Source organism: Sphaerodactylus townsendi, linkage group LG04 (genome assembly GCF_021028975.2).
Source record: "Sphaerodactylus townsendi isolate TG3544 linkage group LG04, MPM_Stown_v2.3, whole genome shotgun sequence".
Taxonomy (NCBI): Eukaryota; Metazoa; Chordata; class Lepidosauria; order Squamata; family Sphaerodactylidae; genus Sphaerodactylus; species Sphaerodactylus townsendi.
Window position 1 is genome coordinate 152498055 of NC_059428.1, and position 23241 is coordinate 152521295.

The following is a 23241-nucleotide window of genomic DNA, read 5'->3' on the forward strand; positions in this document are numbered from 1 at the left end:
GCCTTTATGGGACTCCTTTGACGGACTGGGTTTGGCAGAAAAGCCAGAAAGCCGAGAGGAATCGTGTAGCTGTCTGGAAGAGTCGCTGAACACGAACTGGCAGAAATGGTTGGCGGTAGTGCCTCCTGAGGTTTGGGGCCTTGGGTCCAAGAAACCCTTCGGTGCTAACTTGCAGTAGTATTTGCTACACTGTTTAAGTGTTCCTGGAAGGGTGATATCAACCTTTATGCGCCACACTGCTCTGCAAAGGAACCTCTGGCAACTGATAATTGGTCAACTGTAGAAGACACAGCAATACCCAATTAAACATCCAATCAGCCACCCCAGTCCCTTGCCCGGTTTATATTGCTGTGGTCTCTTCCGCCGCTGGTCTTTTCAGCTGTCGGGTGCAAAAACTCTTGGAAAAAGCATCCAGGCCTGTGTGTGCAGCAAAAAGGAATCCTGAAATGTGTAACTAGAATAAACACAACTAAAGGCAGTTGAATATATGTCAAGGGCTTGACGTCAGAAGGGTGCCTGTATTCTTTTATTTGGGGGTTTAGTGGGAGGGTAGTTCAGCAGCTTTGGTCAACTGTGTGGCTTTCCACCAGAAGATCTGGCCTAGATCCAAAGTTTGCAGTCACCCAATAGTACTGTTTAAAAAAATTTAAGTGGTGAATCTATACCTGTCCCTGAACCCCCCCATGCCACCCAACTCTCCCTTCCCCTCCAGAATTGGTGTGAACCACTTCCATTCGGCTCCTGCAGGTCTTTGTTCCTTGAACTTGTGTAATTCCCTGAACCCTGCCTGGAGCCCACGGTGGTTTCTCGTTTTAATAGTTGTACTGGCTAAGCTGGTGTCCTTTCAGCTAAGGGGGGGAGGGGTAGCTGCTCAGCAGAAGATCTGGGTTTTGGATTATTTCACCAAGCTGAAGTTGCTTTTGACGCGACTGTCTCTTTCTGCTATGTTTCAGGTGTTAATGGAAGGAAGGGTTACCCGCCATGTAGGTAATTGCTGCAGGGCTTTAATTTTAACTGTTGGGCTTGGAAAACGAGTGAATGGCAATATTTTGAGGCAGCCGCTGCTTCCAGCGGGTTCAGACGTTTTCTTAAGGGGGTCCTCTTGTCTTTCTTTTCCTTTCGTAGTTACATAGAGAAGTTTACCGATTTCCTGCGCCTCTTTGTGAGCGTCCACTTGCGGCGGATCGAGTCCTACTCCCAGTTTCCTGTGGTTGAATTCCTGGCCCTGCTGTTCAAGTACACTTTTCACCAGGTACCACGTCACGGTCCCCCTTCCGTTTCCTCCTGCTCAGTTCCCAGTGCTTGACTCGCAAGTATTGCAGCATTTGTAAGCCAGCTTCCTGAGGGGTCAGATGTTCTGCATGGTGATAGTTGCTTTTGTCTGATAAAGACTACGTTGTCTTTCTCTGCATATCTGCGAACAGTCTTGAAACCTCTGACTTTGGTGAAGTTGAGCCCTGTGCCGATTCGTCCCGATGCCCAGAAACGTGGCTGCTTGGGCCCAAACCAGGTCTTAGCTGCCTGGATTCTGACTTGCCAAAAACGTAGAGCAAACGAGGGAGGAGTCTTCAAGGTTTTCCTTTTCAGCTTTTGAAAAGTCATGCATTTGAACAACTCTTTGGGGCCACCGTAATTCTGAGCAGGGCTCCCGTCCTTCTAAGTCTGTTGACGTCAGTGGACTGAGATCGGGGTAACTCTGCTGAGAACAGCGTGGTTAGAGTTGCAAAAACCTGCCCTGGAAATTTTACATAGGCAGAGCTGTTCCTCAAGGGCGGGGATAGGCAGAAGAGGAGGAAATCTATTTCTGGGCATTTGTCTTCCTCCGTTTATATTTGTTTGTGTCTGTCAGGCCCAGGATAAAAGCAGAGAACTAAAGTGGGCTTTAAAAAACAGACCCTGTGGCTTGGGTTAGGCCTGATCTTTCTAATGCTTGCCTCCGTATTTCCTTGAAGGGGATGTTATATCTGCATATGCACAGTCCTGTTGAGCCAATAGCCTGTACTGTTCATGTTCAAAAGCACGTCTCTAAATAGTACATTAAACTAAACAACTTGCTCTTGTGTGCATGTGTGTGTGTGTTAAAACCATGGCATATATTTTTAGATACCAGGTTAGGTTGATTTTTGTTGCACAGGGATCGTTGGGGTTTACTGTAATTCCATCCAGTCTGTTTCCGGGAATTAAAAACGCACTCCCCTGTTTGAGCCAAGCTTACTTGGCTTCAGTAGTCAAACTTGGGCTCTCCTCTTTTCGGCTGCTGGTGAATGATTGAGAGGGGCACCTGATAGCTGTGGAAAGAAAGGGGTGTTTGACATAGGGGGGCGTTGCTAGATAGTGGGTGATCCTTTAGGGCATAAGTGACAAACTTGTGGCCCTCCAGATGTTATGGACTGCAGTTCCCATCAGCCGATCAGGGATGATGGAAACTGCAGTCCATAACATCTGGAGGGCCGCGAGTTTGACACCTGTGCTTTAGGGGACTACCAGTCTTTACTGCACCAGGAGAGGACTTGCAGGTGTCTAGGAAGTGACTGGCCATTCTTTCCCACCTGAGTTTCTGGGTCGGTGACGACACCTCTCTGCCTTCCCTCTTCCAGCCGACCCACGAGGGTTACTTTTCCTGCTTAGACATTTGGGCGCTCTTCCTGGATTACTTGACCAGCAAGATCAAGAGTCGCCTGGCCGACAAGGAAGCAGTCCTCAACAGGTAAACTACGCCAGTTGCTGCTGAGGGAAGGAAGTGGAACCAGGAACAGAGCAGCAAACTTAGACCTCATTACTCTTCAGAGAACAAGAGTAACACGCTGAAGTCCTTTATTTTAGGAAGTAGCTTTTTTGAGAAGCGATTTTTCCCCCACAGTGCATGTATGAAGCGGAAGTTGTAAAGCACACATTTTACATATGAACGTTTGACAGACTGGAGCGCGGTTACACCACAGGAACACTGCTGTTGACTTCCTGTCCCCAGCAGTGTTAGCCTGTTTTTTTAATTCATCAGAGTTCCCCTTACAAATTGGCACAAGGAAGCCAGCATGGGGGTTAGCGTCAGTCTGGAAAGACCTGAGTTCAGATCTCTTCCCTGCCTGCTTGAACTTGGGCTGATGGCATGCCTTCTCTCTCCGTTTCCCTTCTTCCTTCCAGGGTAAACTCCTACTCTGAGCTCCTTAGAGGGAAGCTGGCAGGAAAATCCAGTCACAAAATAATTTTCCAAGGCTAGCTGAAGGCCTAGTTGGTCCTGCATCGTACCTAGACACTCTCTCTGATTTACGTGAAAAGGCCTATTTGTTGTTCTCCTTGGATTAGAGAGTGGGTTTGCGTGCTCTGCCTCCGCTGTGCTGGGAGAAATTAGAACATAAGAACTAGCCTGCTGGATCAGACCAGAGTCCATCTAGTCCAGCACTCTGCTACTCGCAGTGGCCCACCAGGTGCCTTTGGGAGCTCACAGGCAGGATGTGAAAGCAAGGGCCTTCTGCTGCTGCTGCTCCTGAGCACCTGGTCTGCTAAGGCATTTGCAATCTCAGATCAAGGAGGATCAAGATTGGTAGCCATAGAGCGACTTCTCCTCCATAAATCTGTCCAAGCCCTTTTTAATGCTATCCAGGTTAGTGGCCATCACCACCTCCTGTGGCAGCATATTCCAAACATATTCCAAATTACAGTCTTCCCAGCCCACAAATTGTTCAGGAGCAAAACCGCGTCAATCAGTTAGCTACTTAAATTCATCCCAGGATGTCAGATCACAAAAAGGATTACAGGTTATCACAGAAAAATGTGAACAAAATGTCTCTCTTTTTCTGACAGTGGAACTTTTTATTAGTACTTCGCTGTCCATCATGCAGGGCACGGAAATGAATCACGTATAAGGTACATTTTCCATAAGGACTCCCAAGTTTTGCCTGCACGGAGCGTTGAGACTAGAGAACATGTTACCATTTTCTCTTTTGACAGCATATATAAGATTCGGTCTTTAAAGTTACTACGAACACACATTCCTCCGTTGGATCTTATTTTACCAGTCCCCCAACCTTCAAGCCATCAATTTTATTTTGGTTGGGTTTTTTTTCAAAATAATCTCTCAAAGGGTTCCCAATTGTTCAAAAACTTAACAATTCTTTAAATAATGAGATTAGTTTGGCTGGATTTTGCTAACAAAAGCACCAACATCCCAAAGCCCCCGATCAAGGCTAGCTCCTTGGTACACTGAGGAGCTACGCGGTATGAAACGGGAGCTCAGACGGCTAGAGCGAGTGTGGAGGAAGTCTCGTGACGGAGCCGCGCGAACATCTTATAGGACGTTTATGAAGGCCTATGAGATGGCAACGAAGGAGGCGAAGAGGACATTCTTCTCCTCCTCTCTTGCATCTGCTAGCTCTCGCCCAGCGCAATTATTTCGCATCATTCGGTCACTCACCTCATTGACTGAGGGCTCTACAAATCAACAATTGGCTATCAGCTGTGAGGCATTTATGAGCTTTTTCGCAGACAAAGTTGCGTCGCTCCGCCAGGACCTTCCCTCCACCTTAGAGACAATAAGTGAACTGGAGGCTCCCTTGCCGTCTTCTGGCCCTTGTTTGGCCCAGTTTTCCCTGCTCTCTGAAGCCGCTGTCGACAGGGTCCTAGCTGCTGTTAGACCTACTACCTGTCCTCTGGATCCGTGCCCCTCCTGGCTTATTAAAGGATGCCGGGCGGAGCTACAACCCCACCTGTTGAATATCATCAATAGCTCCCTTGAGCAAGGAGTTTTTCCGGGTGGGTTGAAGGAGGCAGTGGTCCGCCCACTCTTAAAAAGACCATTGTTAGATCCTGGAGATCTGGCCAATTACCGCCCCGTTTCGAATCTTTCGTTTCTGGGGAAGGTAATTGAGAGAGTGGTGTTGGAGCAGCTTCAGGGCTTCCTGGAGGACACATCGGCGCTCGATCCCTTCCAGTATGGCTTCCATGCTGGGCATGGGGACGGAGACTGTTCTTGTCGCCGTCACAGACATGCTCCGTATGCAACTTGACCGAAGCGGATCGGGCGCTCCTGGTGTTGTTACTTCTTACCGCATCGTTTGATGTGGTCGATCACGCATCTTTTGACCCACCGCCTGGCCGTTTCTGGGGTGCGCAGGCACTGTCCTTCAGTGGATTGCCTCGTTTCCCCGGGACCGGACCCAGCAAGTGTGAAAGCGGGGACTCAGCCTCCCGAAAGTGCCCACTTCAGTGTGGTGTACCTCAGGGAGCGCTGCTGTCCCCGCTGTTATTTAACATCTATATCGCGACCCCTTGCTCCAGTTGGTGCGGAGCTTTGGGCTGACCTGTCATCAATATGCTGATGACACTCAGCTCGATTCTGTTGATGGAGGGGGGAGCGGTAATGCCCCCTGTAGCTCTCCAGCATTGTTTGGAGGGGGTCGCTGGTTGGTTGAAGCAGAGCAGGGTAAAACTGAATCCATCGAAGACGGAGATCCTCTGGCTGGGCGGGGGGGGAGGGGTTGGGGATTTCCAGCCCCCGGTGTGGGAGGGGGCTACATTGGCACCGGCCTCCTCCGTCCGTAGCCTGGGGGTCCACCTGGATTCGTCTCTTTCAATGGAGACCCAGGTGGCCCATGTAACCCGGGTTGCGTTTTTCATCTCCGGCAGGCCCGACGGCTGGCCCCCTTCCTCTCCCAAACGGATCTGGCTATTGTGATCCATGCAACGGTCACCTCCAGGCTAGACTATTGCAACTCGCTCTACGCAGGCCTTCCCTTGCGATTGATTCGAAATTAAAACTGGTCCAGAATGCGGCGGCCCGCCTGCTCACAGGAGGTGCCGCCAGAGATCACATTTCACCTGTGTTGCGCCGCCTGCACTGGTTACCGGTTGAATTCCGAATCATCTTCAAGGTGCTGGTATTGACCTTTAAGGCCTTGCGCGGCCTGGGACCTCCGTACTTGCGGGACCGTCTTGCCCCATATGTCCCAAATCGACCACTGCGTTCAGCAGAGGCCAACCTACTGGTGATCCCTGGCCCCTCAATGATGCGGCTAGCCTCTACCCGGGCCAGAGCCTTTACAGCTCTGGCCCCTGCCTGGTGGAACACTCTACTTCCAGCTACGCGGGCCCTGCGGGATCTTAATGATTTCCGCAGGGCCTGCAAGACAGAGTTGTTCCACCGGGCCTTTGGTGAGGCTGGCCGTTGATGGCCCCAGCAACATCTGTGGACCCTGCTGTCCCTCTTCTCTTCTTCCCCTCCCCCCTTTTTTAGGGGATCTATTAGTAGGACGCCATTGCTTACCTGATGTTGGAACGCTGCATTTTAAACGGGGTTGATTTTAAAATGCATAGAGCCGTTATTTAATGATTACTGATTTTATTGTGCTCTAGCTATTTGTCTGTTCACCGCCCTGAGCCCTTCGGGGGAGGGCGGTTTATAAATATAAAAAATGAATGAATGAAATGAAAGTGACTAACCATACAGGAAAAAAATGAAAATGGACGAGGGGAGGGTTTTGCCTGCTGAACAGTTTTCCTTTGCTTTGGCCATCGTGATGTGGTGGTTAGGAGCAGGTGGGACTTTAATCTGGAAAACCGGGCTTGATTCCCCACTCCTCCCCATGAGCGGCAGACTCTTGTCTGGTGAACCAGATTTGTTTCCCTGCTCCTCCATTCCTGCTGGGTGACCTTGTGCCAGTCACAGTTTTCTGCAGAACTCAGCCTCACCGACCTCACAAGGGGCCTGTTTGTGGGGAGAGGAAGGGAAGGCGTTTGTAAGCCCCTTTGAGTCTCCTTACAGGAGGGAAAGACGGGGTATAGATCCAGACTCTTCTTCTCGTGTCAGCATGTTCAGGCCCCGTACGCAGGGAAAACCAACTTGGCAAGATATTTTTTAGCTGTTGCTAGGTAGAAGTATCTCTCCTCCTTTCCCCCTCGCCAGCTCATCTACTCTGACTCCAGGGTTCCTAAATCCTGCGCAGGGAACGAAGGAACGATGGAGGAGCTTCGAATGAGCCACGAGGCCCCGGCACTGTGAGATCTTCCCTTGTGAGTCGCAGCGTCGTGCCCTGACCGTTCCTCTCTGGCTTGGCTCTTCCCCAGGTACGAAGATGCTCTGGTGCTGCTGCTGACGGAGGTGTTGAATCGGATCCAGTTCAGGTACAACCAGGCCCAGTTGGAAGAGCTGGACGACGAGACGCTGGATGACGACGTAAGAGCAGATCTGTGGGGCTTGGAGGACTGGGGGCTTGGGGGCCTGGGTGAGGTTGGAATGCTGTCCCATCGTGGCCCCTGAGCAGCTTGTCACATGAAGCAGAGCTGTACTCTTGCAAAGCAGCAGCGGAGCTAATCGACTGACCCCCACTCTTTCTCTTCCTCAGCTGCAGACAGAGTGGCAGCGGTACTTACGCCAGAGCTTGGAGGTTGTGGCCAAAGTGATGGAGCTTCTGCCAACCCATGCCTTCTCCACCCTGGTAAGCTAGTGACATCTGTCTCGATCCAGATACCTTCTCCAGTGGATCACAGGCTGAGTCCCTGGTGTTTCAGAGACCCACTATACCAACTGTAGGCGACGCCCACCCTGCAGTCCATCCAACTACTTGGTCAGCTTCAGTGTGTCAACTGGGACGCTTCTGTCATTTGGAATCCTTCCTGCTGGGATCCCAGTTCAGGGATGGGAAGTTTGGAATGCAGCAGAGAGCTCTTTCTACAAGAGACAAGGCCTGTGGTGGGAGGCAGTCATTCGCCAGGGTTGTTCTCCTATGGCAGCCTTGGCAGCGTGGTGTGGTGGTTAAGAGCAGGTGCACTCTAATCTGGAGAACCGGGTTTGATTCCCCGCTCTGCCACTTGAGCTGTGGAGGCTTATCTGGGGAACCAGATTAGGCTGTGCACTCCAACACATGCCAGCAGGGTGACCTTGGGCTAGTCACAGTTCTCTGGAGCTCTCTCAGCCCCACCCACCTCACAGGGTGTTTGTTGTGGGAAGTGGGGAAGGGAAAAGAGATTGTCAGCCCCTTACAGGAGAGAAAGGTGGGATATAAATCCAAACTCTTCTTCTTGCAATGCAAACATTGCCCAATGATGCTAACTCCAGGGCTGGCATCTGAGGCATCTGATCCTTTGGCTGGACATCCTGACTTATTTCCTCATTGCCAACAAGTTTCCATGGCACGGTGGGGAGGACCCAGAGTCTGGGTCTCTGCCTCGTGAACTCTGGGAAATGCTGGTGTCTCTTGGGGTACTGCTTTCATCTCAGGCCCCATCTTGGTTAATCAGTTGGCAGGCTGGGGTATCAAAAGCTCTGCTCAACACCCGAGAAAAATGTTTGTGGCTAGATTTGAGAAAGTCAGGGAACCTTCACGTGTCTTCCTGACAGTCAAAACCCTTGTGGTGGCGATCCCTAGTTTCCGCTTCGTCTTTTCCAGTTTCCGGTGCTCCAGGAAAACTTGGATGTCTACCTGGGATTGCAGCAGTTCATTGTAACGTCGGGGACAGGTAAGACCCACTCGGGTTGGCTGAAATTCTTTACTCCCACATACTGCTATCTTTGCTATTCACAAAGGGGCTTCTCTTACCTTGTGTCCGTATTGTGCCTCTGACTAAACAAGTGCTTCCGTATGTCTGATGCCACTAGGAGATTGGGGGAGAGAAGTAGGAAGGTTTGATCGCTTTGCCGGCGACTGTTCATTAAAATATTTATACCCGCCCTTTCCTGCTAAACAGACCTACGCAGCAGTGATTGTCAGTGACTTCAGGATAACAGCCTAGTCTCTTGAACCAAACCTTAACACAGCTATGGTGATTCAACACTCTCACTGTCCCATATAGGATTAGATTCTGGAAACAACTCCCTGATTAATTTTGTCCATGGAGAACTATGTTCTGAGCATCAGTGGAGTGCCTCTATGTTTCGAGCTAGTAGTAATTCCGAAGTGGGCTACTGTGTTGAATTTGTACCAGTATAGCCGCTTCAAATACCAAAAACCCTGGGAACTAAAGGCAAATACGAGACTGAAATTACTGGCTAATTTGAACAGTAGGCTTTGAACCGGTTTGCTTAACCACCCTCTCTGGCTTTGACATGGGAATGTCAACTCGATGCATGGCAGCTATGAAAACGGCAAACTCTATGCTGGGGATAATTAGGAAAGGAATTGATAATAAAACTGCAAAGATTGTCATGCCCTTATATAAAGCAGTGGTGCGACCACACTTGGAGTACTGTCTTCAGTTCTGGTCGCCACATCTCAAAAAGGATATTGAAGAGATAGAAAAAGTGCAGAGAAGGGCAACAAGGATGATTGAGGGATTGGAGCACCTTCCTTATGAAGAGAGGCTGCAATGTTTGGGACTCTTTAGTTTGGAGAGGTCTGAGGGGGGATATGATTTTAGTCTATAAAAGTATGCACGGGGTAGAAAATGTTGACAGGGATAAATGTTTCTCTCTTTCTCACAATACTAGAACCAGGGGGCATACATTGAAAATCCTGGGGAGAAGAATTAGGACTAATAAAAGGAAACATTTCTTCACGCAACGCGTGATCTGTGTTTGGAATATGCTGCCCCCTGGTGATGAGCTGGTGATGGCCACTAACTTGGATAGCTTTAAAAAAAGCTTGGACAGATTTATGGAGGCGAAGTCAATCTATGGCTACCAATCTTGATCCTCCTTGATCTGAGATTGCAAATGCCTTAGCAGACCAGGTGCTCGGGAGCAGCAGCAGCAGAAGGCCCTTGCTTTCACATCCTGCATGTGAGCTCCCAAAGGCATCTGGTGGGTCACTGCGAGCAGCAGAGTGCTGGACTAGATGGACTCTGGTGTGATCCAGCAGGCTTTATGTTCTTATGTTCTTATTCAGTGCTTGCAGTTTGTCCCACAAGTTGACTAATGCAGAGCAAATGCATATAACATAATTATTGCAAACGCTTCGCTTCCTGGTAGGCAAGCTCTGTAATTAGATTTTTCGTTCCGGCACTTCACGTATTACAAACTTAGGGGCAATGTACAAGCATTGTATTTTAAGTTTTTTTGAAGTGCCCGTATGGAGGGAAGAAGAGAGCAGCTTCTCGGCATTTTTGTGGCAGTCGCTGGGTCCTTGTTAGCACAGCCAGAAGGTCCCTTCTGCTGGGCTCTGTCCTGCTGTTTTGATGGGTGCGCACTGTCCTTTTTAGGCCACCGATTGAACATCACAGCTGAGAACGACTGTCGCCGTCTCCACTGCTCCTTGCGCGACTTGAGCTCCCTGCTCCAGGCTGTCGGCCGCCTGGCCGAGTACTTCACCGGAGACATGTTTGCCGCCCGGTTCCGAGATGCTCTGACGGTCGTGGAAAGGTAAGTGACAAAATGTTCTGCCGAAATATTTTTGCAGAGAGTGGGACCAGCCTGTTGCTTGAGCCTTTTTTCTGCTGAACGAGGAGCTCAAACCAACATTTCTCCTTGTGACGCTCACATGTCGTGTGCATCGAATTGTGCGGGAGGATGAATCTGAGGCAGGCAGGGATGCGAAGATGTCAAACTTGGAGGCTCCAAGGAACTGGACCATATTGCCCAGAGTGGATGCTGTCAACTGTTCTGTTGAACCCCACCTATAACAAATAGGCAAAAATCAATATTTGCTCCTTTTCTTGCCCTGCCTTGACAGGAGGACAGGAAGACACACAGGAAAGGAAGGGTTGTGGCTCCTTGGCAGAGTATTTGCTTTGCGGGTGCAGGACCCCAAGTTCACTTTGCTTGAGACCTTTGACCTTTGCTCCCTGAGACCATGTATAGTGACTGACCACTTGATGAGCCAAGTGGGTGGAGTCCTATCGTGGTTTACGGCATTTTGCTCGTGGCCATCATTTGTGCGTTTCCCTCCTTCCTTGAGACTGACTCCCTGCCCCTGCTGTTGCTTCTCCTGCAGGTTAGTCAAGGTTACCCTCTATGGGTCCCAGGTCAAGCTGTACAACATTGAAACTGCTGTGCCATCGGTGCTGAAGCCCGACCTCATTGATGTGTAAGTGTGGCGGCCTTAAGCCTAGTGTTCGGCTTCGGGAACATCGGCCTGATGTTCCAGGGTCAAAATCGAGACGCGCAGCTCGAGGTCTGTGCGGGAGCTTGCTGGGGTCATCCTGCAGTCTCTGTCGCTTGCTCCTGGATAGGAAGTCAACGGGCTCAGGAAGGTTTGGCTTGGCCCTGGCTTCCTTCTGACAAACCAATTGATCTACTTGCATGGGAGAGGGAGAACAGACTAAAAACTAAATCCCTACAGGAAAAACTATGTGGCCAGTTATCACCCAGTCTCGAATCTGCCCTTTCTGAGCAAAGCGGTTGGGAGAGCGGCCGCAGACCAACTCCGGGTCTCCTTGGACAGCTCATCTGCTCTAGATCCTTTTCGGTCCCTTTCTCCCTGCCTCGTTGAAGGTTCCTTCTGTCTTACCTAGAAGATTCCTTTCCTCTCTAGGCACGCCCAGTCGCTGGCCGCTCTGCAAGCGTACTGTCACTGGCTAGCTCAGTTCTATGGTGAAGTCCATCGGCAGAATCCGGAGCAGTTTGTCTCTCTTGTCTCCACCTCCCTGGAAGCCATCACTCCGCTCATCAGCTCCAAGGTACCAGCACCAAAAGGGCCGCTTAGTGTGAAAAAGCAACTGTGAAGCTGGCTCCGCCTCCCAGCGAACACTGAGATAATCCCCACGCAGCGAAATGGTGCAGTCGCTTGTGGGTGGGGAACACCGTTGCCGAGAATGTAATGTGGGTCTTGCTTCTTCCGTGCTGCTGGAGAACAGTGTTGGTTTTTACCAAAGCAAATAGCCTCGGGGCAAATCTAAGCGGTGGGGTGACTTCTGATTGGAGGGCCCCAGGAGGCTGGAGAAGACAGTTCAGAAAGGGGGCGCGTGAACCTTCCAGGCTTCTCCTCTGCCCATTGTCCAGACGAACAGGTGAACGAAGATCCTTCTGGGGGCCCTGACGTTTGCCAGGTGTCTTTCTCTAGCTTCTTATTGGTGCTTGGGTTTCCTTGGGACTTAAAACCCAACAAACAAGCGGTTAAAGGGTCAGAGTGTTTCCTTGTAACCTTAAGCATAGGTATCAAACTCGCAGTCCTCCAGATGTTATGGACTACAGTTCCCATCATCGCCTGCCAGCATGATGGGAACTGTAGTCCATAACATCTGAAGGACTGCGAGTTTGACACCTGTGCCTTAGAGGAAAGACAAGTTGAGCATTAGGTCTTTGGCCACCTTGCTTGTTAAGAAGTGCTCGGCTCCCTGTTCTAAAGGAGAATTGCCTCACGGGCTGTCGGCAGTGCCCGCTTTTTGGACCCTCTGGTGATAGTGTCTTCCTGTCCCCAGGTGCAAGAGAAGCTGCTGCTCTCGGCTTGCCACTTGCTCGTCTCTTTGGCCACCACAGTGAGGCCCGTGTTCCTGATTCGCATCCCAGCCATCCAGAAAATGTTCAACAGGATCACTGATAGCTCTGCGCAGCGCCTGCCTGAGAAGGTAAGGTTGGGCGCAGGAGAGCGAACAGGTTTGTTTTCTGGGCCGGCCTGACAGAGGGACACTAGCACATTTCTGGGCCAGAACCCAGTGGTCCTCAGATGCATCCAGGAGCTACAATATGGAGTTTTGTGGATGTGGAGGCTGTTTCTCTGCCCTTTGAGACTCACGCTGTCCTGCCATATCAGTCGGGAAAAAAGCCCATTTGTTCTCCTAAATAAATCTGAAAACGAGGAGCAGAATCTTCCTGATTAGTGTAATTAGCGGTCGTTGCTGCCATTAGCACAGCACAAAAGTCTCCTTTGTGTCCTTTGGTGAGACGGGACTCTCAGTCTCAAGAGCAGCAGCCCCCATTTCCGGTGCCCCGCTGCACCCTTGCCAGAGGTGGGGTTTGACCAGCCAGGGCTCAGGCCTCTCCCACCCCACGGCTACCCTCTTCCGCCCCCGAGCGATTCACCTAGAGCCGCTGGCAACAGTTTGTCCCGTATTTCCTTTTACAAACATGCACCCTGTAGCATGCGTCGCTGTCATGAAATCTGCCTCTTTTTCTTTGTGGAGCTGTCCTGGTGACAAGTGCAGGATATGTCACCCTTAATAGAGGATTGGTGACTAAGACTATCTCTGGAGCATTTGGGGGCACTGTTGCTGACGCATTTTCAGAGCCCAGGTTGCCACTGAAGCTTTGGGGTCAGGGCAAGAAGAAGAGCTGGAACTCTTCCTCTCCACATCTCTTCTGCTTAGTTGCTTTTCTCCCGGTTGGCATCTCATACTGGGCCTAAGATCCTCCCAGGTGAATGGGAGAGGCGGATTGCACAGCTTGTGTTCAATCACCTGTCTCAACCAGCCCTCTGACACGGGACTTGTGCCCCCCATTTGGGCTGGAGGAACGCAAAATGAAGGCTTGAGCATCACCTCCGTTGCTGTGACCCATAGCTTTACATATTGCCTTTTCTCTCGTTTTCTGCAGGCTCAGATACTGGTGTGCAGAGCGCTGTCGAATATCCTGCTGCTGCCGTGGCCAAACCTGCCTGAGAACGAACAGCAGTGGCCGATGCGCTCCACCAACCACGCCAGCCTGGTATTGGCCCTCACCAGGAATTACCGCGCCCTGAAGACTAGCGCCATCTTGCCTCAGAGGAAAGTGCAGCAGGAGGACGGTAGGTCAGCCCTGACCTGGCTTCGCTTGTGGCCTGTGGGTACGCCACTAGAAAAGGGAGGCGTGGGCAGTACGGCGTGGTCTCTCGTGCCACAGCAGAGCAGATGGCAGGCCCCACAGGAAGCTCTACTGGTGTCAAGTTCCCATAAGTCCCTGGCTGTTGTTTCACGTCTCTCCCTCCCACAGTCACCGTGGATGGGCGGTGGTGACGCTCTCCCCGTTTGTTCTCCCCCTTGCAGCCAAGGTGGTGATCCATCAGACGCTTAGCATCTTGGAAGACATGGTAGAGAGCATCTCCGGAGAAGCCACCAAGTCCCGCCACATCTGTTACCAGTCGCTGCAGGAGTCGGTGCAGGTCTCGCTTGCCCTCTTCCCCACCTTCATTCATCAGTCAGGTATAACCACAGGGGTTGTTAAGAAGCTAAGACCCCTTCCGCACACGCAAAATAATGCATTTTCAAACCACTTTCACAACTGTTTGCAAGTAGATTTTGCCATTCCACACAGCTTCAAAGAGCACTGAAAGCAGTTTGAAAGTGCATTATTCTGCATGTGCGGAATGAGCCTAAGAGAGAGCCAGCGTGGTGTCGCGGTTAAGAGCAGGCGCACTCTAATCTGGGTTTGATTCCCCGCTCTGCCACTTGAGCGGTGGAGGCTTGTCTGGTGAACCAGATTAGCTTGTGCACCCCAACACACGCCAGCTGGGTGACCTTGGGTTAGTCACAGTTTTTTGGCGCTCTCTCAGCCCCACCCACCTCACAGGGTGTTGAGGGGGGAGGGAAAGGAGATTGTCAGCCCCTTTGAGTTTCCTTACAGGAGAGAAAGGGGGGGGGGGTATAAATCCAAACTCCTCCTCCTCCTCTTCTTCTTCTTCTTGCTGAGAGAGATGAACTAGAATGTCCCACTGGCAGTATCAGCCAGTAACCCTTTTCTTCTGGCCTCCTCTGTTCAGACGTGACGGACAAGATGCTGAGCTTCTTCCTCACCCTCTTCCAAGGGCTGCGAGTGCAGATGGGCGTCCCTTTCACCGAGCAGGTCATCCAGACGTTCCTCAACATGTTCACCAGGTAGCCACCCCTGCCTGCCTTCTCGACCCCTCAGCTGTCGATGGAAACGTGCCTGCTGGGGAAGCCGTTGTCCCAGAAAACAGGATCCAGTTGGGCATAGCAAAAATTTGACATCCTCTTCTGGATCACTCTGGTGTTGCTCTATCAGCCTGAGTCATACAGGGAAAGAATAACTATGTTTAGCGCTTGGTGGTAATCCCGAGCTTCCCTAAACCTGGCCATGCATTTTTGGAAGAGTCCTTTGGCGAGGAGTTTTGGCCTGAGGGTCTTCCCTGGCCCCCCAATTCACGGATTTATTTGGTAGCAGGGGCCTCTGTTTTTCCTGGGAAGGTCTTTGATGCGTACATGTCTGTCTGTGGTGGTTCCGCAGAGAGCAGCTGGCGGAGAGCATCCTCCACGACGGGAGCACCGGCTGCCGAGTGGTGGAGAAGTTCCTGAAGATCCTCCAGCTGGTGGTGCAGGAGCCGGGCCAAGTCTTCAAGCCCTTCCTGCCCAGCATCATCTCGCTCTCCATGGAGCAGGTCTACCCAATCGTGGCAGAGGTAAGACCTGCAGGGGGGAGGGACTGTGGCTTTGTGGTGAAGCATCTGGTTGGCTTGCGGGAGGTCACGTGTCCAGTCCCGGGCATCCCCAGTGGGAAGGTGGCAGGTGATGTGAAAGGCTTCCTCCTGAAACCCTGTCAGGCAACCCTATGCTCTGTCAAGGCATACTGGAGGGAGCTAAGGGGGGGAAACAGCATCTTCCCCCCTGCTTGGTGCCCCCTGTCAGAGACCTGAGCCACCTCCAGGCTTCCCAACTCAGCAGGTAGCCTAGGGTCCCTCCTCAGTGGCTGTGAGCCAAAGCAGCATCACGTGCAGCACCTTGAAGGCCCTGTTTGATAGGCTGGAATAGGTCCCGAGGAAGGCAGCCAAAATGGTCAAAGGTCTGGAATCCCTATGAGGAGAGACTTAGGGAGCTGGGGATGTGTAGTTTGGTGAAGAGAAGGTTAAGAGGTGACATGATAGCCCTGTTTAGATGTTTGAAGGGATGTCATGTTGGGGAGGGAGCAAGCGTGTTTTCTCCAGAGACGAGGACCAGGAGTCATGGGTTCAAGGTGAAGGAAAAAAGATTCCACCTAAACCTCAGGAAAAACTTCCTGACAGTCAGGGCTGTTCAAAAGTGGAATGCACGACCTCGAAGTGTGGTGGCGTCTCCTTCTTTGGAGGTTTTTAAAGAGAGCCTGGATGGCCATCTGTCAGGAGTGCTTTGATTGTGTGTTCCTGCATTGCAGGGGGTTGGACTTGATGGCCCTTGGGGTCTCTTCCAACTCTATGATTCTATGATAGGGGCTGGCCCTTTAAGATCCTCCGTGCTTAAAAGGTGCCCAGCTCAGAATTACCCCCTTTGTTATCCTTCGATGTTTTTGCCCCATCAGCAGCCACTCTCGATGAAAGAGTCTGGCTCTCAGGCATCTTTGAGTGGAGTGCAAGCGAGAGGCTTATTTTGTCCTTTTCTGGTCCTTCCCCCACCCAGCAGTCCTCCCCAGATGTGAAAGCGGAGCTGTTTGAGCTGCTCTTCCGAATCCTGCACCACAACTGGCGGCACTTCTTCAAGTCCAGCGTCCTGGCCAGTGTCCAGAGAGGGGTCGCCGACGATCACATGGACAACGAGCCACAATTCCGTGCCATTATGCAGGTATTGGAGGGAGGAGGGAGGGAAGTACTCCCGGCCCTTTGGGCAGTGGCGCTGGACCTGGCTCGGGAACCTTGGAAATACGTCAGCTTCCAGCATCTCTAATGATAGAATACGCTCTTGCATCTGAATAGAGAATCTGGACTAATTTGAGTCGACAGAATGAATCTTTTCTTGCAACCTTTTGTCTCTGAAAGTAGAAAAGCATGAATTGTGAGCTGTGCTTTTTTGAATTCTTGCTAGCAAACTAGGCAGAAAACCCTCAGAGAGTGTCTGTCTTTTATTGGAAAAAGAAATAATTATCTGTATTAGACAAGATGTTGGACAATACACGCACGTGAAAATTAACCCTGCAGCTACCGCAGACACAGGCGCCAAGACCGTTAAATTGTCTAGCATTCTCAACTGTGTCTGAATTAGTAAAAATTTAAAGCAAAACAGATTTGAGTGTTATCTAAACGGCTTCCAGAAATTTTTATATAAACTCAGATCACACATACAAACAGAAATCTTACCAGATCTCTTCTGAGAGTTGCACCCAGAGAAATCTAATTTGCTTATCTTATCAGTGGGTACTTGTACAAAAAAAAGCCATCGAATCATATGCTAAATCCTACTGTAACTTAACCATGTGATCAGCATCTAGATAAATGGTTCTTATCTAATGATGAGATAATCAAGGGCATCTAAAAATGCACCTGGTCCGGGCTTGTTGCCTTTTTCAGGCAAGATCAGAAGGTCAAATTTACCTCTTGGTCTCTCTTAAAAGGTGTAGTAATATTACTTTTTTTATTGTTTTAATTAGCTTTCAACGATAAGAGAAAAACCCAATGCAGTTAGTTTGACCAATAGCCGAACCTGCTATGAAAACATGTAATCCAGATCTTGTTACAGATCCTCTGTCAAGTAGATCCTTGGTCAGATCCCACAGAAATGGTTTGTGTGCTCCTTGAAACAGATTGTCCTGATGGGACGTTCTGTCCAGCGCACCTGTCCTTCTTCCGAGAAGCTGGAGGGGTGGGGCTGTGGCCCCATGACAGAGTGTTTGCTGGACATGTAGACAGTCCCTGTTGGGGTAGACAAGACTGTCCACTGGTCTGATTTGATGTAAGGCAGCGACATTGGTGAGCTCTCCTCTGCCCGTTTTTTGTCCATGCGGCCAAGATAGCTTAGCGCATGGCCAACCCAGAGAGCTTCACTGCAGAGGGTGGATTTAGACGTGGGGGTCTGCCGAGGCCTTCATCTAATGCTATAACCCTTCTGCATTGCCAGCCCTTACAACTTAAGAGCTGTGAGAAACCAGGGCCGCTGAGAACCGGGGCATAGCTCAAGTATTACCCTGGCACGTAGCACAAAAGAAAGAGAAAGGTACACTCGGGTTCACGTTGCAGCTCTGCATGTTTCAAGATTGTGGAGGAGAGAAAGGGCAGCTGCCTGTTTGAGTTCAGTGACCCCGCACGTGAGAACGGCGTGTCGTGTCAGGCACTCCCTGTTTGATAATGTCAAATCATCTCTTGGCTCAAGTGAGCCTGTTAGCCCTGAATGCAACCCATTTATTACCAAGTAGTCATGAGGGGAATCTCTTCCGAGTGTGGAGCTGATTGGGCTGTGACAAGTCACCAGAGATCGCAGCGTGTTATCGCAATCGCCCCTGTCTTCGTGGGCTGTCGGCTGCTCTCTTCGGTGCCAGCCTTTTATCTAGCATCTGCTAAGAGGCTGTTAATGTTCGGTGTTGCAGGAACATCTTCCCCCAGCCAGCCCCTTGACTTCCCTTTCGCTCTGTCGCAGTGTGCCAAGTGCTGGCCCTTCTGTTAATCTGTAAGCAGGAGGCCGATTGGTGGCTGAAGGCTGTGTCCGCCTGTTAACCCACGCCTGCTCTCAGCCACGTTTTCCTGGCCCTTTGCGTTCTCAGCCAGCTAGCGATCTCTTTAACATTCTCGGCATGTTTTTGTGTTGGGCGGAGGGCCCGTTTAACTTGTCTGCCCACTGCCGCTGAGGTCAAAGTACAGTCTCTCTCCTATCTCTGGCCATTCCTGCAACACGTGCAGTTAATTTGGATGTGCCCGGCCATTCCACTCTCCCCCAGCAACTGGTGGTTTCGGGAGAACAGGAAAAGGGTCCTCTTTGCCCAGATTTTGTTCTTCTTCCCCCAAATCCTCAGTCTGTTCAGAGCAGGCCACCGAATCCCGGCCATTCTTGCTTCCAAGGGCAGTTTGAGCAACTCTCGACATCTCCAGAAAATAAGCAGGATTCCCTAAATCAAATGTTACACGAGAGTCCTGTTTGCGGCAAGAGACTCACACGACTACCCCTCTGAAATTTGACCCCGATGCCTCTATTCATTGGCTTTTCCAAAAGGCTGGCTTCCGCTTAGTCAATTGACTAGTGCTGGGAATGTGTGTGTATGTTGGGGGGGGGGGGGGGATTAATCCATTGGATGTGGGTCCTGTTGAGCTTGGGTGAACTTGTGATGGGGTGGATCTTGTCCTCTGAGCAGGCTCAGGTTAGCCTAGTGCTTGCGTAGGAGTAGAACGATGGATCTCTGTGTCCTGGCCGCGTTCAGCTCTCTCCGTATCTATTTGAAGGGCAAGCTGGCCCAAGTCAGATAGGCCCGCGTGTGGGCATCTAGCCCCTTCACCCACAGCACAGTAGACGAAGCTGCAGAAAGCAGTGCTCCAAAAGGCTAACGGTTCAGCCAGCTTGAGGGAGCCACCCCTTCGGACCCAGCCTCCGGACAGCAGAAGGCAGAGGAGGCATCCATTTAGGGCTTGGCTGGGGGCAAGATTTGTGCTGGGTTACGTGCGTGGCCAGTCGTCCTAAGAGGTTTTTCTGTTACGTAGGCTTTCGGCCAGTCCTTCCTGCAACCTGATATCCATCTGTTCAAGCAGAACCTGTTCTTCTTGGAGACGCTGAACACCAAACAGAAGCTATACCACAAGGTGGGTCTCTTCCGTCAGCCGGGCTCGCTCCCTGCAGCCCTCCAAGCATCCTGCGGGATTGCTTTTCCCCAGAGGCTGGACTGAAGCGGCCTCCTTCTTTCCTCCTCCTGCAGAAGGTCTTCCGGACGACCATGCTGTTCCAGTTTGTCAATGTGCTGCTTCAGGTGCTGGTGCACAAGTCACACGACCTCTTGCAGGAAGAAATTGGCATCGCTGTCTACAACATGGCCTCGGTGGACCTCTCGAGCACAGCCTTCTACGGCGACGCTTTTGCCGGGGTTTCTGGCTGACGCTTTGCTACGCGATTAATGTCGACGCCAACCAGAAAAAGAAGATGCAAGGTCCTTAGGGAGGAACTTCAAAATGGACAGGGTGAGCGGGGTGTTGGGGGGGACGGAGCCCTCGGCACAGTACGCCTCCATCTGACTTGCTGTCTCTGCTGGTATCCATCTGCAGCAGTAGTGGTTCTTCATGGAGGCATAGTGGTTAAGAGCAGGTGAATTCTAATCTGGAGAACTGGGTTTGATTCACCACTCCTCCTGAGTGGTGGAGGCTTATCTGGTGAGCCAGACGTGTTTCCGTACTCCAATTCCAATTACCACCCAAAGAGCCATTTGGACCCGTTTTCCACGGCCCCAAAGATCTACCAAGCTGGAGAGTTGGCTCCGCACAGAACCACCTCCAGTTCAGCCCCTCCACTCACCTTTCCTTCCAGTGTTGGAAGGCAGAGGCTCCGGGCAGGGAAACCGCTCTGCCCGACAAAGCAGGCAGCTGCCTCCTCCATAGGGCAGAGGGGGGGGGGGTGGTTGCGACCTGCCCGGTGCCGCTGCCTCTTGTGCTGCAGGAGGCAGCAGCGCCGGGCAGGGAAACCCCCTCTGCCCGATGGTGGCCGCAGCCTGCCCGGTGCTGCGGGGATGGCAGGGGGGGGGGATGGCGGCTGCTGTGGAGGGACAGAGGGGGTTGCGGAGGGACAGTGGGGCTGCGGGGGAATGGCGGCCCAGCAGGGGGCAGAGGGGGGATGGTGGCACTGCAGGAGGCAGCGGCGCCGGGCAGGGAAACCCCCTCTGCCTGCTCTGTGGGGCAGAGGGGGGATGGCGGCTGTGGCCTGCCCGGTGCCACCGCTTCTCGTACTGTGGGAGGCAGCGGCAACAGGCAGGGAAAACCCCTCTGCCCAACAGAGCAGGCAGCCGCCTGTTCTGTGGGGCAGAGGGGGATGGCGGCCACACCCTGCCCGGTGCTGCGGGGATGGCAGAGGGGGGATGGCGGCTGCTCTGGAGGGACAGTTGCGGAGGGACAGGGGGACTGCGGGGGCATGGTGGCTGCTGTGGGGGGCAGAGGGGGGATGGTGGCTGTGGGGATGGCAGAGGGGGGATGGCGGCTGCTCTGGAGGGACACGCCCACACTACCTTCCGACCTCCAGGCCATGCGGAGCTGCAGTATAAGGCTGAAAGAGCTGCATGTGGCTCCAGAGCCACAGGTTGCAGATCTCTGGGCTAATCACAGTTCTCTCTGGACTCTCTCAGCCCCACCTGCCTCTCAAGGTGTCTGTTGTGGGGAGAGGAAGGGAAAGGAGCTTGTCAGCCACCTTGAGTCTCCTTACAGGAGAGAAAGGTGGGGTATAAATCCAAAACACTCTCTCTCTCTCCCTCCTGCCTTCTCTCTGTAGGACCTGCCATCCTTCACCCAGAGCGTGCACAGGCTGGTGAACGACCTGCGTTACTACAGACTCTGCAACGATAGCTTGCCTCCAGGGACCGTGAAACTATAGTCCCTGGCGTGAGAACTGCGACTCCAGTTGGCGTTGAGAGCAGACCTGTCGTCTCTGTGTCGCTGTGGCCTCTGTTCCCTGAAGTTGCCAGTCCCCACAGGGCGCAGGGTCTTGCACGGGGGCTGCGCATCGGAGCTGCACACTGCGCATCGGAGCTGCCCACGCGCCCCCTTTCCTGTCCTCCCCCACCCCTTTCTCGGTTATCCCCACGGCTCAGTCAACAGCTCCTTTTTCCTGCAGGGTGTCTTAAGGCCAATCGCGGGCTGTTTCACCCGCTGGGCGCTCTTGTCTTAATCCCACCCCCACCCCCCCCAGCATTTGGTCACGTCGGCAGGTTTCAGTGGCTGGTTTTGTGCGCCAATCATGAGACAGGAAGGTCAAAAACTACTTCGGATGTTCCCACCTTCGCATCATTCCGCTTGCCTTCCTTTTCCCCTCCCTGCCGTTGGGGGAGGGTTGCCCCATTCCCACCCCCACCCCTTGTTGGTTTCAAATTGCCTTGAAGCCCCCCTGCTGTTGGTGGGGGGTTAGAGAGAGACTTTGGGGTTTGTTTTTTTAAATCTACATTTTTCTCATCATTCCATTGTGATACTAAAATGTGCTTAATGGAAATTAAAAGTGCTTACTTTGTTGTTTTAAGACGGTCTGCTTAATTTCCCTTGAAGTGAGAGAGAAAAGTCTCGGGATTTTGCAGTCCTGGGACTGGGAAAATCCCTGGTGCTAAGACGAATACCATAGAACAGCTTTTTGGAAAGCACCTCAGAGATTCTATCTTGGCAGTTCTTACAACAGCCTTACCAGGTAGGCCACTCGCCTTATCCCCACTTGGTGGATGTGGGGGGACCAAGGCTGAGCACGGGAGCATCTTTTGAAGACTGTTTAATGAGCAGTATCCTTTCTGTGAAGGTCGTTTAATGAACAATATCCTTTCTGGGCTGCCTAGCCTGATCCTATCAGGTCACAGAAGTTAAGCAGGGTGGATCCTAATTTCCATTTGGATCGGCCCAGGTGGCTATGCACAGGCAGCCAACAGTAACGCACCTCTGAATCTCTCTTGCCTCGCAAGACCTTACGGGCTCGCTGCACGCCAACTGCACCTCGGCGGCAGAAAGATAAATACGAGTGGTTGGCACAAGTGAGATTCGAACCGGGGAGTCCTGTGGGCTTGTAGCTCGTTCCTTCCTGAAACCCATGCTGGTTACCAGCTGGGACACAGGGAGCGGCCCTTGCAAAATCAGAAGAGGACCCAGCAGGTTTCTCTGAGTGCTGTCGGCCACAAGAGAGATTGCCAAGAGGGGCTGGAAAATACACTGTCCTTGACATAGTGCTAATATTTTTGTGCCCTGGGAGCAAACTCCCCGTGGATACCGCCCTTTGACCTCTGGGCTGCCGCCAGTTCAGGATTGCAGATCAATACGCAAGGGGGAGGGAGGATCTTCGTACCCCCTCCCCACAAACTCAGCCATGCACGGTGTCCGAAATTGGTTGCAATGCCCTTAACAGCCTACCTTTGGAAGTGGGTCATCTTGCTTTTGATTGTCAAGTGACAAGCTAAGCTCCTCCCCCTTGGCAACGAAGCCGTCTTTCAAACAACCTACTCCCTTCATACTCTCTTCCCCGTTTGCAGGACATAGAAATTAGAGAGGGCCTGAGCTTGACAGAACTTGGAAGCTTAAGCAGGGTCGGCCGTGGTTAGTACTTGGTTGGGAGACCACCAAGGAAGGCCAGGGAAGATGACGGCCACCTCTGCTTTGGACGGGGTCACCAAGAGTCCATTGCGGCTTGATGGCATGCCCCTCTCCCCATCCTCACTTGATGCAGCTCCAGTCGCTGGCATCTCTTGTTCAGGAGAGCAGAGATGGGATGTCACCATGGCAGCATCTGCACCTACTTATGGGCCACAGATGCTCAGGACTCAGGAGGACAGTCCACCTCGCTGTTTTTATGACATGAGAGGACGGCTGATCGACCTTGGACTGAACACTGCTCGGGCCAAAGCAAGCATGGCGCTTGGCGTTGGCTTTGTTGACCCAACGGGCAGAGTCTGCTTTTGCCATAATAAGCCCGGCGTTCCCTCTCAATTAGACGTTCTGCAAATTGGCCCAGCCTTCCTGAAACCAGATGCCCTGGTCTCTGTTCTCCTGATTCGGTGTCCTCTCCCTTCCCCCATGATCAACATGCCCCCCCCCCTATTTTTAAAAGACTGCAGAC

The 23241-nt window shown here is 51.9% G+C and overlaps 1 protein-coding gene across 2 annotated transcripts in view; it reads left to right on the forward strand.

The window, feature by feature from the left end:
* Positions 1 to 21669, forward strand: part of XPO6 (exportin 6) — a 35353-nt gene extending 13684 nt beyond the window's left edge. The window contains exons 8-24 of one of the 2 annotated variants that reach the window (XM_048494728.1): positions 1126 to 1252; positions 2598 to 2707; positions 7060 to 7168; positions 7338 to 7430; positions 8382 to 8451; positions 10129 to 10288; positions 10860 to 10952; positions 11400 to 11544; positions 12286 to 12432; positions 13397 to 13586; positions 13825 to 13980; positions 14538 to 14652; positions 15023 to 15194; positions 16168 to 16326; positions 19164 to 19262; positions 19376 to 19634; positions 20929 to 21669. In XM_048494728.1, coding sequence (XP_048350685.1) covers positions 1126 to 1252; positions 2598 to 2707; positions 7060 to 7168; positions 7338 to 7430; positions 8382 to 8451; positions 10129 to 10288; positions 10860 to 10952; positions 11400 to 11544; positions 12286 to 12432; positions 13397 to 13586; positions 13825 to 13980; positions 14538 to 14652; positions 15023 to 15194; positions 16168 to 16326; positions 19164 to 19262; positions 19376 to 19552 — 2122 coding nt within the window. In that variant the 3' untranslated portion in view covers positions 19553 to 19634; positions 20929 to 21669. Of the gene's footprint in view, positions 1 to 1125; positions 1253 to 2597; positions 2708 to 7059; positions 7169 to 7337; positions 7431 to 8381; positions 8452 to 10128; positions 10289 to 10859; positions 10953 to 11399; positions 11545 to 12285; positions 12433 to 13396; positions 13587 to 13824; positions 13981 to 14537; positions 14653 to 15022; positions 15195 to 16164; positions 16327 to 19163; positions 19263 to 19375; positions 19635 to 20928 lie in introns of both variants that reach the window. The other variant, XM_048494727.1, reaches the window with a different exon arrangement.
* Positions 21670 to 23241: the final 1572 nt, after the last annotated feature.